The sequence below is a fragment of the Brachyhypopomus gauderio genome, chromosome 19, assembly GCF_052324685.1.
Source record: "Brachyhypopomus gauderio isolate BG-103 chromosome 19, BGAUD_0.2, whole genome shotgun sequence".
NCBI lineage: Eukaryota > Metazoa > Chordata > Actinopteri > Gymnotiformes > Hypopomidae > Brachyhypopomus > Brachyhypopomus gauderio.
The window spans coordinates 15,645,541-15,661,063 of NC_135229.1; the positions used below are offsets into that span (position 1 = coordinate 15,645,541).

A 15,523-nucleotide genomic window follows, 5' to 3' on the forward strand; every position below is an offset into this window, starting at 1 on the left:
TTTTAGGCCCTGTTCTTTTTTCATTATATATGCTTCCCCTTGGTCAAATTATTCGTAAGCATGGAATCTCATTTCATTGTTATGCGGATGTGTCACGTATGGCTACGCCCCCTCTCCTAGCTGTCACTCTGGGTTCCCTCGTGTCTGTTTTCCTTGCTCATTGATCCCGCCCTGTTTGTCTGTAACCCCGGTTTTGGTCTGTCTGCCATGCCCGTGTCATCATCGTCCTCACCTGTGTCTTGTTAGTTCTGTGTTAGTTAGTCCCTGTGAATCCCCAGTCTGGTTATCTGTGGTTTTGTTCTCCTTGTTCATTCTGTGCTCAGTTTCTGTATCCAGCCCGTTTTCCTGTTCTGTGAGTACGTCTTGTTTTCGCTGCCCAATCGCCTTGTGTTTTCTGTTCATTTCAGTTGTTCTGCGTTTTACCCGTGTTTTGTTTTCCAAGTGTTCAGTCATGTCGCTCAGTGTTTCATGTTCAGACTCCCTATCGGATTTGACCCATGCATTCCTATTCGACCCTGAGTTTGGTATTCCCTTTATAAAATCTTGCTCTCCTCAGCGTTTGTGTCCGTCTCCTCGCTCCGCAGCGCGAGCTGCATTACAGGATGATTTACAACTGTACTTACCTTTGAAACCTGGGAATCATCACCCCCTAGATAGACTCAAAAAATTGGATGACTCAAAGCTTTCTTTAATTGAATGACAGTAAAACAGAGGTTATTCTGTTTGGGCCTCCTTCATTAACTAATCATCTAAAGGAAAATCTAGGCTCTTTAAATCCCTTTTTGAAAACTCAGGTTATTTTCGATTCGGAATTCAAATTTAGAAGCAAATTAATGCAATAGTCAAGGGTTGCTTTTTCCAGCTAAGAACAATCTCCAAATTAAAGACATTTCTTAGTACTTCAGATCTCGAAAAGGTCATTCATGCTTTTACTACATCTAGATTGGTGTCAGGTCCTGCTCCGCCCTCCTCCCTGGTCCCGCCTAGTTTCCCCGTTTCTGTGCTTTCCCTTGTGTTGGTCACGCCCCCGTCTTTAGTGCCCTCACCTGTGTCTCGTTTCTCCTCCCTGTTCCCAGGTATTTAATCCCCTCTGTCTTATCCGCTCGTTGTCGGTCATTGTGTTTGCTATGTCCCTGTCCTTCCTTGTGCTTTTTCCTCTCCGCATTCAGCGTCCTGTTGCCTGTGCCTTCCCTTCACTTCTCCCTCGTGTTGGTCGGGTTAGTTCTAGTATGTCTTCCCTGTCTTGGTCTTGTTTCTCTTTGTTTAATTATTTTTTTATTCCTGTGTACACTTCTCCCCATCAGTTGGTTTCCCCGGTAGGTTCAGTAGTAGTAGCTTGTCTCCTTCTCATAGATTCATGTGCATGCCTGCATGTATGTATTCGTGTTCACTTGTTTATTCTGTCCTGGTTCAACGTGTGTTATGATGTTTATAGAGATAGTGTTTCATGTGTCTGTGTTTTAGTGCTGTGTTCCTGTCCTGTTTATCAGGTTCACGTCTTGGTGTTTCTGTTTTTATTGAGGTCTGTCGTTGTATTTATCGAGGTCTGTTGTGGCATGTTGCTCTGTCTTCTGAGTTGTCCTTGTAGGTTCTCGGTTTGGTCTATCACGTGTTTTTCTTAGTTTACTTACCGCTTTATCTTGTATATTTCTTGTGTGGTTCATTGCCTGTTTTATTTATTAAAATATTCTGTTGGCTTGCATTTGCGTCACGCTAGCCCATTAATTCGTTACAATTGGATTACTGCAATGCACTGTATTTTGGTATTAATGAAGCAACTGTCACACTTACAGTTGGTTCAGAATAGTGCAGCCAGATTATTAACTGGTTCCAAAAAAAGAGAACACATCACCCCAATTTAGGCATCCCTGCATTGGCTCCCAGTGCATTACAGAATCCAGTTCAAAATAGCATTGATGGTTTTTAAAGCCTTAAATGGACTTGCACCAGCATATATTGTGGACATGCTCTGTATGTATGTGCCCTCACGAGCTTTAAGGTCTTCGACCCAATCATTTCTAACAGTTCCAAGATCTCGTCTTAAACAGAAAGGGGATCGTGCCTTCACTGTTGCTGCACCAAGGCTTTGGAATGGACTTCCAACTGATGTCAGAAATGCACCGACTGTGACGAGTTTTAAATCCAAACTTAAACACTTTTATTCTTTAGCATTTGGCAGCTGGCAAACTGTGGATTAAGGATTGTGTAAATGTTAATGTTTGTTCTGTGTTTGCGACAGGGTGATTAGGGGGTGGAAATGTCTTTTTTAGAAAATGCATTATCACAGGATGATGCAGAAAAAATTGCATGCCTTTGTTAGCTCTAGATTGGACTACTGCAATGCACTACTGTCAGGATGTTCAAATAGGAATCTAAATAAACTTAAACTAGTTCAAAATGCCGCAGCCAGAGTTCTGACCAGAACTAGAAAATTTCAGCACATTAGACCAGTCCTATCAGCCCTGCATTGGCTCCCAGTTAAATTCTGTATTGATTTTAAAATTCTATTATTAACATATAAAGCACTGCACGGGCTTGCTCCTGACAGTGCAGTGGATGGATGCCATTGTCTCAGAATGCCCCCAAGCCTGTGTTACCTTCTGGTTCTGCCTTTTTAGCTAGGCTGTAATAGTTTAACTTAATGCCGGAGTTGCTGCCACACTCCAGAAATGTTTATAATATCATATGTCCTGTATATGTCCTCATACAGAGCTAATTTTCCCTGTTTTATTTTTTCCACATGGCTGCCCACCTGCTCGAGGAAAAATGAGATGAGGAGAGACAAGCGAGTTATCCAGTGCCAGCCACCTACTGCCTGACCGGATAAGCCTACACCATGATGGACATTACTACATCTTTTCCTTTTCTTTATTTCTTTCTGTTTAAATTGTTGTTGTCATGGTGAACGATGTCGCCAGAGGAGGATGGGTTCCCCCCCTGAGTCTTGGTTCCTCATGCAAAAAAACTAGGGAGTTTTTCCTTGCCACTGTCGCCCTTGGCTTGCTCACTGGGGGCTAGGACTTGGCACTTGTAAAGCTGCTTTGTGACAACAAAAAGCACTATATATATATTATTATATAGTAAAAATCACTATATAAAAAAGATTTTGATTGATTTTTTTTTATTGTGCATCACTTTGTTTTAAATGTGCTATATAAATAAAAATTTACTTACTTACTTTACTTACTTACTAACTACATCCATCCTTACTAAATACCCAGCAGCAGCAGAGTGAGGTAGTTGTTTGAGGTGGAGTTGAAGCAGACTGCTGAAATACTATTGCAAGCACTTGAGGTACAGGGTGTGCCAAGGGCAGCAAAAACTGATCAGTATAAAGCTAGCATCCAGCCACACCAATACCGTCCACTCACACTGCAGTAATGGAAGCGCTTAATGAATTACAAGACAAAATTGTGGAAATCATTTGCAAATTGTCCAGGGAGAAACTCATACCACTAAGTAATTCCCTCTCTCTCTCTAGCGAGGATTTGCCAACCATAATTACCTGTCTCTCATATCCTTAGTTAGTAACCACCTAGTAAGGGAGGAGTAAGAGGATTTGGAGGAGGGGGTATGACCGAACTGCTAATCATCAAGGACAAATTGTATGAATTGGTAGTTACTCCTGTTGTGGACACGGCTATCGGAGACTCAGTGAGACTCGAAAAAGAAAAGTTGCTTACAACAGTCATTAACACAGAAACAGAGTGAAATCGCTGGTCTTTCCAATGACGATCACCCAACAGTTGTGAACGTAACCCGAATAATGCCTGAGATTGTCAGTTCGCTCTCCAAACCATGAACAAAGGCGGATCGTGCAGCCTGGGTGGTATAAAGACTTTAAAATTATTGGCCAAATTGGGGAATCTGGGCTCGTCAGATTGAAACCGGACTGAGCAAGGGTTATGCAGATCAGGAAATAATTGATGCAGTAATTATAGCAATCACACCAGGGCTACAGTTGCGGAGCTACACAGCAAAATCAGCAGAGTTAAATATTTGGTGTTGATGAAATATTTGAGAGTAGAGAGTCAATCTGACTATTGGCCGAGTTAATCCAACTCTGAATAGAGTCTCATCTCTGTGGTTTTACTCTCAATTGAAAAAAAAACCAGTGTCAAAATAAAGTGTTAAACAAGCCCTCCTTTAAAATAACTATCTTACGCTTTTAGAGTGTTAAATGAGTAACCCCACCCATAGTACGTTGTTTCTTGGTTAGCTGTGTCTCATTTCTCCTGTGTGAATCGGTAAGTTAATGCTTAATATATTGATTTATGAGTGCCAATGTATTTATTTCATTAAAATATTGTTTAATGTGTACTCTATGTATACGTATAGTCCATAATATCAACTGTGACGTGTTCGCTAGCTCGAGGGACAATACACATAGTTAAACCTTTAATAGGCTGTCATTTTCACTTGATACTCATTTTAGCGCAAATTTGATTTTACACCCAACTGTATTTGTTCAGTTTCGGCGGAGAATTTTGGGTAAATATTCCGTCTGTTATACGGACCCCACACACACACCAGCCACGTGGAGCAAAGTATAAGCTTGAACCAGGCCAAGTTCACGTTCATCTTCAACTCACATTCTACTTATATGTAATGAGAGAAAAGTAGCCAGCATCACTTTTCACAGATTTTTGACGCTGGATTAATTATCATTTTTAATTCATCGCTCCATGTACCAGTAAAATAAATAAAGCACAGGTGGCACTAGACGTTTGATGAACAGACGTTGAGGAGGAGACCGCCATTTTGCTTTTTGCCTGGACAGCTAATTAACCTTGATCAGGCTACAAATCAAATCAGTAAGTGCTGCTTTCTGTCAAATTTCTGAAAAATTGGTTTATGTATCATTAATTACAGGTTTTTTTTTAATTAATTATTGTGTGTGGTAGTGGACTTCGTCGAGGTGTTGAATTCTGTGCAAACTTCGTTGAACATTTTAAACAATTCGAGCTGAAACATTTTAGGTAACTAGCTAACTAGAATAGTTCGCCTGAAGGGTAAAATATATAAAACATGGTATGTCATTTCGGGCCGTAACATTTTTTAATAGTTCACAAAACTGTAAAAAATATTGCTATGGCATAAAATTATGGATAAATAGAACAGATAGTGTTCCAATTCTAGAGTATGTGCTGCCGTAGCAGCTACGGTCCGTGAGCCCTAGCGGGATTGCGCGGTAAACATCGTGGATGGATAATGGATTTTTGCCATCCACAACTGGTATTTATTTTTAGGTGTCCAGGTGAATGATTTTAAACCAAATTTTATGCCATGTCTCACAACGTGTGGTAAATGATTTGAATGCTGATTACATTTTGGTGAATGATCCCAATATTCACTTTCTTCCCTCTAAGATATGCTAGCTAAGGTGGAGTATGGAGGAACACAAAAATACGTAAAAATTCTGCAGTCCGATGAAGGCGTGGAATACAACAGATTTCTTCAAGACAGTAAGTATTTTTATTTGCGAAAAGGAATAATAGCAAGCAAGTGTGACGCTGGTGTGTGCGAGGAAGGATGCGACACAACTAGCGTCTTTGCGATGCACACGTAACATTTAATGAACAAAAAACACGTAAAGTCCAGCACTAGCGGAGCAAGCACGCAGACGCGATGTTTGCACAGGCATGAACTTTAGACAAAGACGAGCACACGACACTGCGCGAACGCACATTAAATAGGTGAGTTACACAGACCCACGTGACCTCGAGACAAGGCACAGGTGTAACAAACGAACACGCTCACAAACAACCCACACCCACGGAAGTACAAACATGGACATAACAGCACGCAGACGACGTCATGACACGCCCACAGGGAAGGGTCCGGAGCCTTCACCGTGACAGAACCCTCCGCCAGGGGCTCGCTACTCCCGGAGCGTCCCGCGCAGCCGGGAAGCCCCGAACCAACACCGACGGTGCAGGTCCGGAGCCGCCGGGATCACGAGCCTCCGAGAGCCGTCACCCCCGATGGCGGGAACCGCCGCGAACAGCTCTAGCACACCCTCCCTGGGAAGACAGGGGAGAAAACATTAAACAATGGCACGCTGACAAACACACACACTGGCATATGAAACACAAGAGGAACGAACGGGAAAAGGAAATTAGGGAGACACAGGGGAATAGACAAACATATAGGGACAGGCAGCCATGGCATCGCTCCGGCTGCCTGCCAAAGCGCACACGGTGGCGCTATCCCTCCAGGGAAAGCAGGCTGGGCGGGCGCGGCAGGCGGAACAGGCAGCGGAGTCCCTCCTGGAGGCTTAGACGCCGCAGGCGGTACAGGCTGCGGAGCCTCTCCGGTCCTAGGGTTCCGACTCCGCGCGCGCGTTGTGCCGCTCGGGGCTCCCGCTGGCCTTGCTGCAGGGGGCTTCCCTCGGGGAGCTTTAGTCCTCCCTCTGGGCGCTGCTGGAGTCCTGGCTTTACGCCGCCCGCCGGCTGGTGTCCACGGCGGCTCCAAGGGCACGTGACGCACCCACCTTGGAGCGCTGGCTACACCAGGACCCCCCTGCTCTCTTGGAGATGCCTTCGCCTCGCCCCCTGACGTCTCCATCTCCTCCTCGCTCTCGGAGACGCTCCGACCCAGCGACATGGATTCCTCCGGGGTCGGGCAGCGGGACCAGGCCATGCTGCTTGCCGCTGAGGAGGACCGGGGTACCTCCTTCTTGAGGTGCACCGTACTCCCCGAACGTCCCGAGACGCTCTCCACCCCCTCGCTCTCGTCCTCACTCCCGAAGGGTGATGAACACACAGACGGAGAGCGGCTGGCATCCTCCCCCTCTCCGTAGTATACGGTAGGAGCCGAGAATACGGAAGGGGGAGGACTGACGTCGACCTCCACTTCGTGTCGCTCTGCAGAGAACGTGTGGCTGGAGGGAAGAGAGCTGGTGTCCTCATCACCCTCCCCGTAGTCTAGAGTAGACTCGGAACACACCGATGGGGGGTATGCCTCGTCGTCTCCCTCCGCCTTGCCGTAGTCCAGGGTGGCTTCTGAACACTCCGATGGGGGGTAGGTCTCGTCCTCCTCCTCGCCTGGAGAGTCCGTTTCCCCGAACTCATCCTCGGGAGGGGTGAGGGACAAGGCGCCCGTACCCACCAGAAATGGCTCACCGGTCTCCTCCTCCTCGGGGAAGACCGGGAGAAGTGCGCTGTCTTCCTCGCTTTCGCAGGTGCCCGTTGCACGGGGTGGCAGGTCCACGGACGCGGGGTTCTTTCTCTCCCTCCACACGCGGACCGCGGTCTGGCAGAAGTGTTCTGCCGTCTCTGCGTCCTCTGCGTCCTGCGCAGCGCGGAGCATGTACGCGCAGAACGGGTCCTGCTCCATCGTCTGCACGGCGATGGGGACTTCGCGCCGCCGCACTGGGGAAGTACCGTGGTGATGTCGGTTTTTCTTCCCCTTTGCACGCTTGGCGTATCCGGGCATCTGTAACGGCTCGTCTTTCTGTGACGCTGGTGTGTGCGAGGAAGGATGCGACACAACTAGCGTCTTTGCGATGCACACGTAACATTTAATGAACAAAAAACACGTAAAGTCCAGCACTAGCGGAGCAAGCACGCAGACGCGATGTTTGCACAGGCATGAACTTTAGACAAAGACGAGCACACGACACTGCGCGAACGCACATTAAATAGGTGAGTTACACAGACCCACGTGACCTCGAGACAAGGCACAGGTGTAACAAACGAACACGCTCACAAACAACCCACACCCACGGAAGTACAAACATGGACATAACAGCACGCAGACGACGTCATGACACGCCCACAGGGAAGGGTCCGGAGCCTTCACCGTGACAGCAAGTATATAACCAGCATACATATTACAATCCTGTTGCACTTTGACAATTCTGTAAGACAAATCACTAATTAATCTATTGTGGTTGCTAATTAATCTAGTGCTAATTAATCAAATAACAAGTTGATGTTTTGAATATAGTACAATTTCTAGTAGTTTCCTATGCTTGGGTTACTTAATGCAACATTTTTGTCCTAGTAACCATGAAATTTTGTCTGCAACCTGAATGTCTGAGTGAGGGTCAGCTCATCTTAACTGATGAATCAGGAACAGAAGTAGATAAAGATATCTTCGAGGAGCTTGTGATGTCAGGTGTACTGAACTTCAAGGTCTCCTTTATACAAACAAGTAAGCCTATTTAGTCATAACTGGAACAAATTTGCTCATAAAAATATAGAAAACATATATACCTTAATAAAGAATGGTTTTTGTAGTGTGTTTATTCATTTTCGTAATGTATTTATTCATTGTCTTTAATCAGGTTGTGGTGTGTCTTGGGCCTACCCTGAATCAAAGAGTGCAAGATGGGGAATTTTAATTTCTACTTTTACAATTTTTTTTTTGTTTGTTCTCATTTCCTAGATCTGGAAGTCCAAATTGTTAGTCATAAATCAGCTTCCTCTGTTGTGTCAGACACTCCACTTTCCCCACTGTCGTCCACTTCATCTGACTCCACAGTCATTCTTCAATCAACAAAGAGAAGGAGGGCAATAGAATTTATGGATCGGGAACAAGCAAGACGTGTACAATTCATTAAACATATTTTGATGTCAACATCATCTAATTTTAAGTTTAATCAAATGTGTATTAATATTGATTAGATGACCTAATATAGCATTGAATTATGTTTTTGAAGATGGTTGAAGCAGTCCTCAAAGCCAATACAAAGGGTGAAGAAATCTTCATGGAGTACGACAAGACTAAGACTCTAACAGATGCAAAACGGAAACAAATGGTGAACATCCTGGTTGGTGATATGATTGAAATGCATGGGTAAGACATTCAAGTGAATTTGAATAATACATCTATTAAATTTAAGCATATGCACAGTGAAATTGTCATTTTTTAAAATTGTTTCTCTTTTAAGGAGGATGCCACCATCAAGTACACGAACAAGTTATGCACTGGGAATTGTGACCCTGTTTCCATACCTTCAAGATCCGTACTCTGATACTGGATATGTAAGTCAGCTGTTTAGTTGAAGACCAAAATTGCTGTGTCTTGATAATTGGGATTTATCAGTTTCTTGATGGATTAAAAAATGTGATTGGTTTGCATTCTAAACAGGAACACTACTACGATCCTGTGGGTAATACTGGCTACCTAGCATGGAGGATTAAGACGATTCAGCGCAACTTGTCTGTTGGCACCCCTAGTCATTCAAGGCCTTCTTATCAGGAGAGTCCAAAAAGCAGACGTGAAGCTCTGTTACATGTTGAACAGCTGTTTGGTGACGAGTACCGCGAGGCCTTATCTACAATGAGGCACTCAACAGATGAGTCTGTAGTCAAAGAGAAAATGAGAGAAACTTTCCAGCATAGGCAGAAGCTGGTTCATGATACAGATGCATCAGTTTCAGTCCTGGATGAGTTTCCTCGTTTCCTTGACATTCCTCGTCTCCGATTCTTGACTTCCAGTATGTAGTGTTTGATTTTTTTCCTCAGGTCACATTGGAATGTGGTGTGTTTTCCACTTAGAGGTTATAATGGGATATATTTCATTTGTAATACTTTTCATTTGCAATTGGGGGTCTAATGATGTAATGGTATTACCAGTAAAAATGTGTCTTCACTACATGAAAACCTCTACTTGCATTGACATGTAACATGTCCTATATTTCTAACATATAGGAAGGAGCCAGTCTTACTACCTTCCTTGAGAAAGCTGAAACGAAACAGCCCTTCCTTCTCTGCATTGGTGAGCAAAAGAACAAAATCTTAAAGTTCTACATTATCATCGACCAGAAGGCTGTCCCATGCAAGGCTCAAACGTCAGTGGCTGCTTTTGATGAGCTTTTTAAAGCTCACTACGTCTTCAGTCTCTCCTATGATGAAGCTCTGAACAATTTTTATACATTTGTGCAGACCACAGTGTATAACATTGATGTTGGGAGTGCCAAAGAGAGCCCCCGTGTTAAGGAACTTAGAGCAAGACTACTGCAGCAACACTAATCGGTTTTTTGATAATGTTCACATGTTTTGTTTGTAAAGTGCACCACAATAGTTGTTCACTCCTTTGTCAGCATTTAAAGTTTCGCCATGGTTTATATCCTGGCAAATGTTTACGTTTGAAATGTGGAGAGCAAGGGTGTTCTTTATCTTTTGGCTTTAGAAAGCACCTTAACAATGTACACAGGCACAACACAGTTCCCCATGTGGATACTAGCCAGTATGTCACTACACAGAATGAAAATGAGGTGCAGTTTTCAAGTAATTCAACTTCTGTTGCCACTTCAGAAGCATTTCATTTACAGAGTTCTGATGGTATGTCTCAGTTGTCATCTATGTGTGGTTCAATTGTTGCACATTTGCAAGCAGCAGGTATCTCTGAAAGCACTGTCCAAACAATTGTTAGCTCAATGGAAGAAGTTGTTAATGATGTTCACAATCAAGCACGAGAGGCAGTTCTCAAAAACTTTTCTCCTGAAGAAAAGGATTCAGATGTTTGTAAAAAAATAGAGTCCTGTTTTGATCAGTTAGACAATCCCTTCTCAGAATTGAACACAGAAGCAAAGAGACAAAAACATTTTGATGAAAGGTGGGAAATAGTTGAACCCGAAGAGCATGTCATTGGGGTGAGAATGGATGTAAGAAGAGATAGAACTACAGGTATATACGGCCAGTTCCCTGTAACAGACAAGTATATGTATGTGCCCATTCTTGGTACTCTCAAATCCATTTTCAAAAACAGGGAAATAAGAGAAAGCTTCTTGCAGGACAAACTTGGTGAAAAGGGCATTTACAAGGACATTAATAATGGTTCATATTTCCAAAATCATTCCCTATTCTCACAAGAGAGGTATGCTCTACAGCTATTGATCTACTATGATGATTTTGAAACCGCTAATCCTTTAGGGTCCAAGAAGGGTGTGCACAAAATTGGCGGTGTATATTTTACTTTAAAAAATCTTCCACCTAAATGTAACTCTGTGCTAATGAATATACACCTTGCAACTCTTTTTTACACTAGTGATTTGAAGACATATGGTTTTGAAGAAATATTAAAGCCTCTTATTAATGATCTAAAAATCTTGGAAACAAAAGGAATACAGCTTCCTTTCATTGAAAAACCATTGTTTGGCTCAGTGATTCAAATTACAGGAGATAACCTTGCTTTAAATGATGTGTTGGGTTTTGTGGAATCCTTCAGTGGAACACATTTCTGTAGGTTTTGTTTTTGTTTGACTAGTAAGGAGGACATACAGTCTGTATTTACAGAAGATCATCCTGATGTAATTTTTCGTTCAAAAGATCTTCACACTGAACATTGTAAGGTACTAAATGAAAATCCTGCTCAACCTTTAGTATTTGGTGTCAAAAAGAATTGTGTATTTAATTCTTTACAGTATTTCCATAGTTCTGACAACTATGCTGTTGACATCATGCATGATTTGTTAGAGGGTGTTGTACAGTATGAACTTAAGCTGCTTTTTCTTTACCTTATTAAACAGGGTTATGTTTCTGTTAACACTTTGTCTGACCGAATACAGAGCTTTAATTATGGTTACCCAGAACGCAAAAACAAACCAAGTGGCTTACAGATGGATGACCATAGCAAACACCTGGGGTTGAATGCAGTCCAGTCATGGTGTGTTCTGCGCAACACTCCCCTTATATTTGGTGATGTCATTGAAAGGGATAACAGTCACTGGAAACTACTACTACTTTTGATACAGATAGTAAACATAGTGTTTTCCCCAGTTGTAACTGATGGAATGATATGTTATTTAAAACATTTGATATGTGATCACCATAATATGTTCAAATTACTATATCCTGATAGGAAATTGATTCCAAAACACCACCTGATGATACACTATCCACGGTGTATAAAAAAATTGGCCCTCTTATACATGTTTGGTGTATGAGATTTGAGGCTAAACACCGTGTTTTCAAAAAATCTGTGAAAAATTTCAAAAATCTCATAAAATCTTTAGTAAAGCAGCATCAGCGTCAACTGGCATTTCACTATGAGAACTATTATTTCAAGAGATTTGAGTTTGGTCCTATAAGAACACGAAAACTCTCTAGCTTGGAGGGGGGAGAACTACTTAGACAAACATTACAATTGGAGGAATTTTCTGATGTTTCAACTACTAACTGGGTCAAAAATTATGGTTCTGAGTATGAAGTTAATTTGTTTGTTTGCACTGGATCATATGATCTGCCGGAGTTCAAAAAAATCTGTAATATAATAATACATGAAGAGCATGCTTTCATACTAGCTGGTAATGTTAAGACACTGTACTTTGATGAGCACTTTAATGGATACTGTATTGAGGAGAGACTTGATGTACTTTCTGTTATTTGTATAGATCAGCTTACATATTTCAGATCCTTTGACAAGCAGTTCTCCAATGAGAATGATAACAGAGCTTGCATAGTGCCATATTGTTATATGTTGAAAATATGAGAATGTCATTCAGTATTTTGAATGGTTTTATTTTATGTGGTGCACATGTTGAGAAATAAATGATAAAACAAGTAGTATGTGATTCTATTTTTCAAGCTAAATTGAATTAATTGCACACCCAAAGCTGCAGTATGCAAATCAATGTCAGCATGGTAAATCAGTTGAGAAAAAATTGACACTGTAAGGTAGTCAGTTTATAACACTGGACTCTGGTGCTGAAAAGTTTGAACACTGAGTAGTGTTGCACAGTGGTACATTTTAACTCTTTTAAGTAGTTAAAAATAACTATTGCAGTGTAATTATTACAACACTTTGAAAAGTGTTAAAATAACACCCTGGGGTGTGGACCCATATAGACACTTTAAAAGTGTTGAAACTAACTCCCATAGAGTTATTTTGTGTCTGTCGAATTTGCTGTGTACTTGGAAGGAAAAACAGGCCTGACTTTGCCCAATCTCAGACGAATTCTCCGCTTCCATTCATTATCAGGAAAAGGGAGCGCCAGAATTGTATAAACAGCTTACTACTGAAGTGCAGCGCAATAAAGAGTCACCACAAAATTCCCTAATATGCAAATTTAGGGGTGGGCGATATGGGAAAAAAATTGCATCATAAAATTGTTTGCATAAAATCACTATTTAGATTTTTTATCACGATCTTCCATCCAAAAAAAATTCAATAATTTTGGGGCTACAAAGCTTTCTTTCTAAGCAGATTTTAATGAATGATATTGCAATTTTCCATTTGCAAACATTGTAAACAAAAAAATGTAAACAACACACGTGACACTGATAAAGTGCACTATTGCACTAAATATACAATATTTCCCAGCACGTTAAATTTAATTAAGTTAAATATTTATACATATAGTCGAAATGATTCGAAAGAATTTGCTTTTTATTCACATTATTTAATGGTTGTTTATTTTCAAAAAGCCCAATCTTAACATCTTCACGTTCTCTCCTGTTTCGTCCTGGAATTATAAGAGGCTCATATTTGTTAATGTAATACAAGAGAACTGTTCAGTCAGATAGCTATTTGTTGTGAAACGAAGTAGTTACAATTTCAAGCATTTTCAAGTACTTGTATAATATGTGCAAACGAAACAGAAAAACAGAACAAACGTAAAGCATGTGGGTTTTGACTGTCTGGTTCAACCACCTGTCTTGGATTTTCCTGATTTTTCTCAACCCTTTATTCACACAGATGTTTCAAATAGCGGGTTGGGTGCGATGCTATATCAAAAACAAAATGGCAAGCTAAGAGTAATTGCTTATGGTTTGAGGACTTTGACTGGTTCAGAGAAAGTCTACCACTTGCACAGTGGAAAGTTAGAGTTCTTGGCTCTCAAGTGAGCAGTTAGTGAAAAATGTAGGGATTACCTGTACTACGCTCCAACCTTCACTGTGTTCAGTGACATTAACCCATTGACTTATGTGTTGTCTTCAGCTAAGCTTAATGCTACTGGCTGTAGATGGGTTGCTGAGTTGGCTGATTTTCATTTTACAATTAGGTATCGGCCAGAGAGGGGAAAAATTGATGCCGATTCCTTATCCCGCATGCCAACAGACATTGAGGCGATAATGAGGGAATGTACTGAACAACTACCAGCAGAGTCTGTAAGTGCAACAGTTCAAGCCGTGGAAGCTCAACAGTGCTCTGAAATGTCATGGGCAATGGCGCTGGCTGCCCGATGCGTGGAAGGAGAGGAGATTGGCACCTCCCCCATTAAACTATTATCAAAGACAGAACTACAGCAAGCTCAAAGGGCTGACAGTGAAATAGGGACCACCGTTGATTATATTAATTCAGGGGAGAGACCTTCCCTTAAACAGCTGTGCATGTTGGACCCAGCCACTAAGCGCCTGCTAAGAGTGGAATAAGCTAGTAGTGGATGAGGATAGTCTCCTGTGCCGTAGGCTAGAGCAAAGAAAGCAATTATTACTACCCAAATAATTTAGATGTACAGTTCTTCAAATGTTACATAATGTGATGTTTGATTTTTCCAGTTTGATTTTTGTGACTCTGTCAAAGTCCTTAACATTTGCAGTAATGTTCGATTGAATCTCTCAACCGGTCCATTTCCTTGGGGATGATAAGGACTCATTCTTGATCCTGCTATGCCACTGTACTTTCTTAACTGCGTGAAGAGTTGGTTCTCAAACTCACCACCTTGGTCGTGGTGTATGCGGGAAGGAAAGCCAAACCTCAGAATGAAATCATTGAAAAGGCGGTCATCCACAGTTTTACCAGACTTAGATGTTGTGGGATAGGCTTGGGTGAACCTGGTAAAATGGTCTATGATTACCAAGATGTATTCCTACCCACCCTTACATTTGTCCAAATGAAGGAAATCAATAGAAACGAGTTCAAACGGCTGTGTTGTGACTATGCTCTTAAGTGGCGCTCTTGTTTCTCTAATTGTTTTTTTTGTTTTAGGCAGGTGCATGATCTTAGGACATTATGTTCAATGTCTGCTGGGAGGCCAGAAAAATCCCTCTAACCAAACTACCAGTGCGATCAACCCCTTGATCAACCCCTCCTACCAATATACCTCTCCTCCCTCCTCTGTACATGTCCAAACCATCTCAATCTCGCTTCTCTAACTTTATCTCCAAAACATGCTACATGTGCTGATCCTCTAATAAACTCATTTCTGATCCTATCCTTCCTCGTCACTCCAAATGAGAATCTCAACATCTTCATCTCAGACACCTCCATCTCCCTCACCTGTCTCTTTGTCAGTGCCACTGTCTCCAGTCCATACAACATAGCAGGTCTCACTACTGTCCTATAGATCTTTCCTTTCATTCTAGCCGACACCCTTCTATCACAGATCACCCCAGACACTTTATGCCATCCACACCACCCTGCCTGCACTCTCTTCTTTACCTCTCTTTCACTTCCTCCATTACTCTGTACCCTCGACCTTAAGTAGGTAAACTCGTCAACCTTCACCAAATCAACTCCTTGTAACTGGACCTGTCCACCGTCTGCCCTCTCATTCACACACATGTACTCTGTTTTACTTCTGCTCACTTTCATTCCTCTGCTCTCCAAAGCATATCTCCATCTTTCCAAG

At 42.1% G+C, this 15,523-nt stretch overlaps 1 protein-coding gene across 1 annotated transcript; it reads left to right on the forward strand.

Moving 5' to 3' along the window:
* Positions 1–8,397: 8,397 nt before the first annotated feature.
* On the forward strand, positions 8,398–9,688 carry LOC143482744 (uncharacterized). Its single transcript, XM_076981250.1, has 5 exons — positions 8,398–8,552; positions 8,666–8,802; positions 8,897–8,990; positions 9,097–9,445; positions 9,660–9,688. The coding sequence occupies exons 1-5, from the start codon at positions 8,529–8,531 to the stop codon at positions 9,686–9,688; spliced, it is 633 nt and encodes a 210-aa protein (XP_076837365.1). The 5' UTR covers positions 8,398–8,528.
* Positions 9,689–15,523: the final 5,835 nt, after the last annotated feature.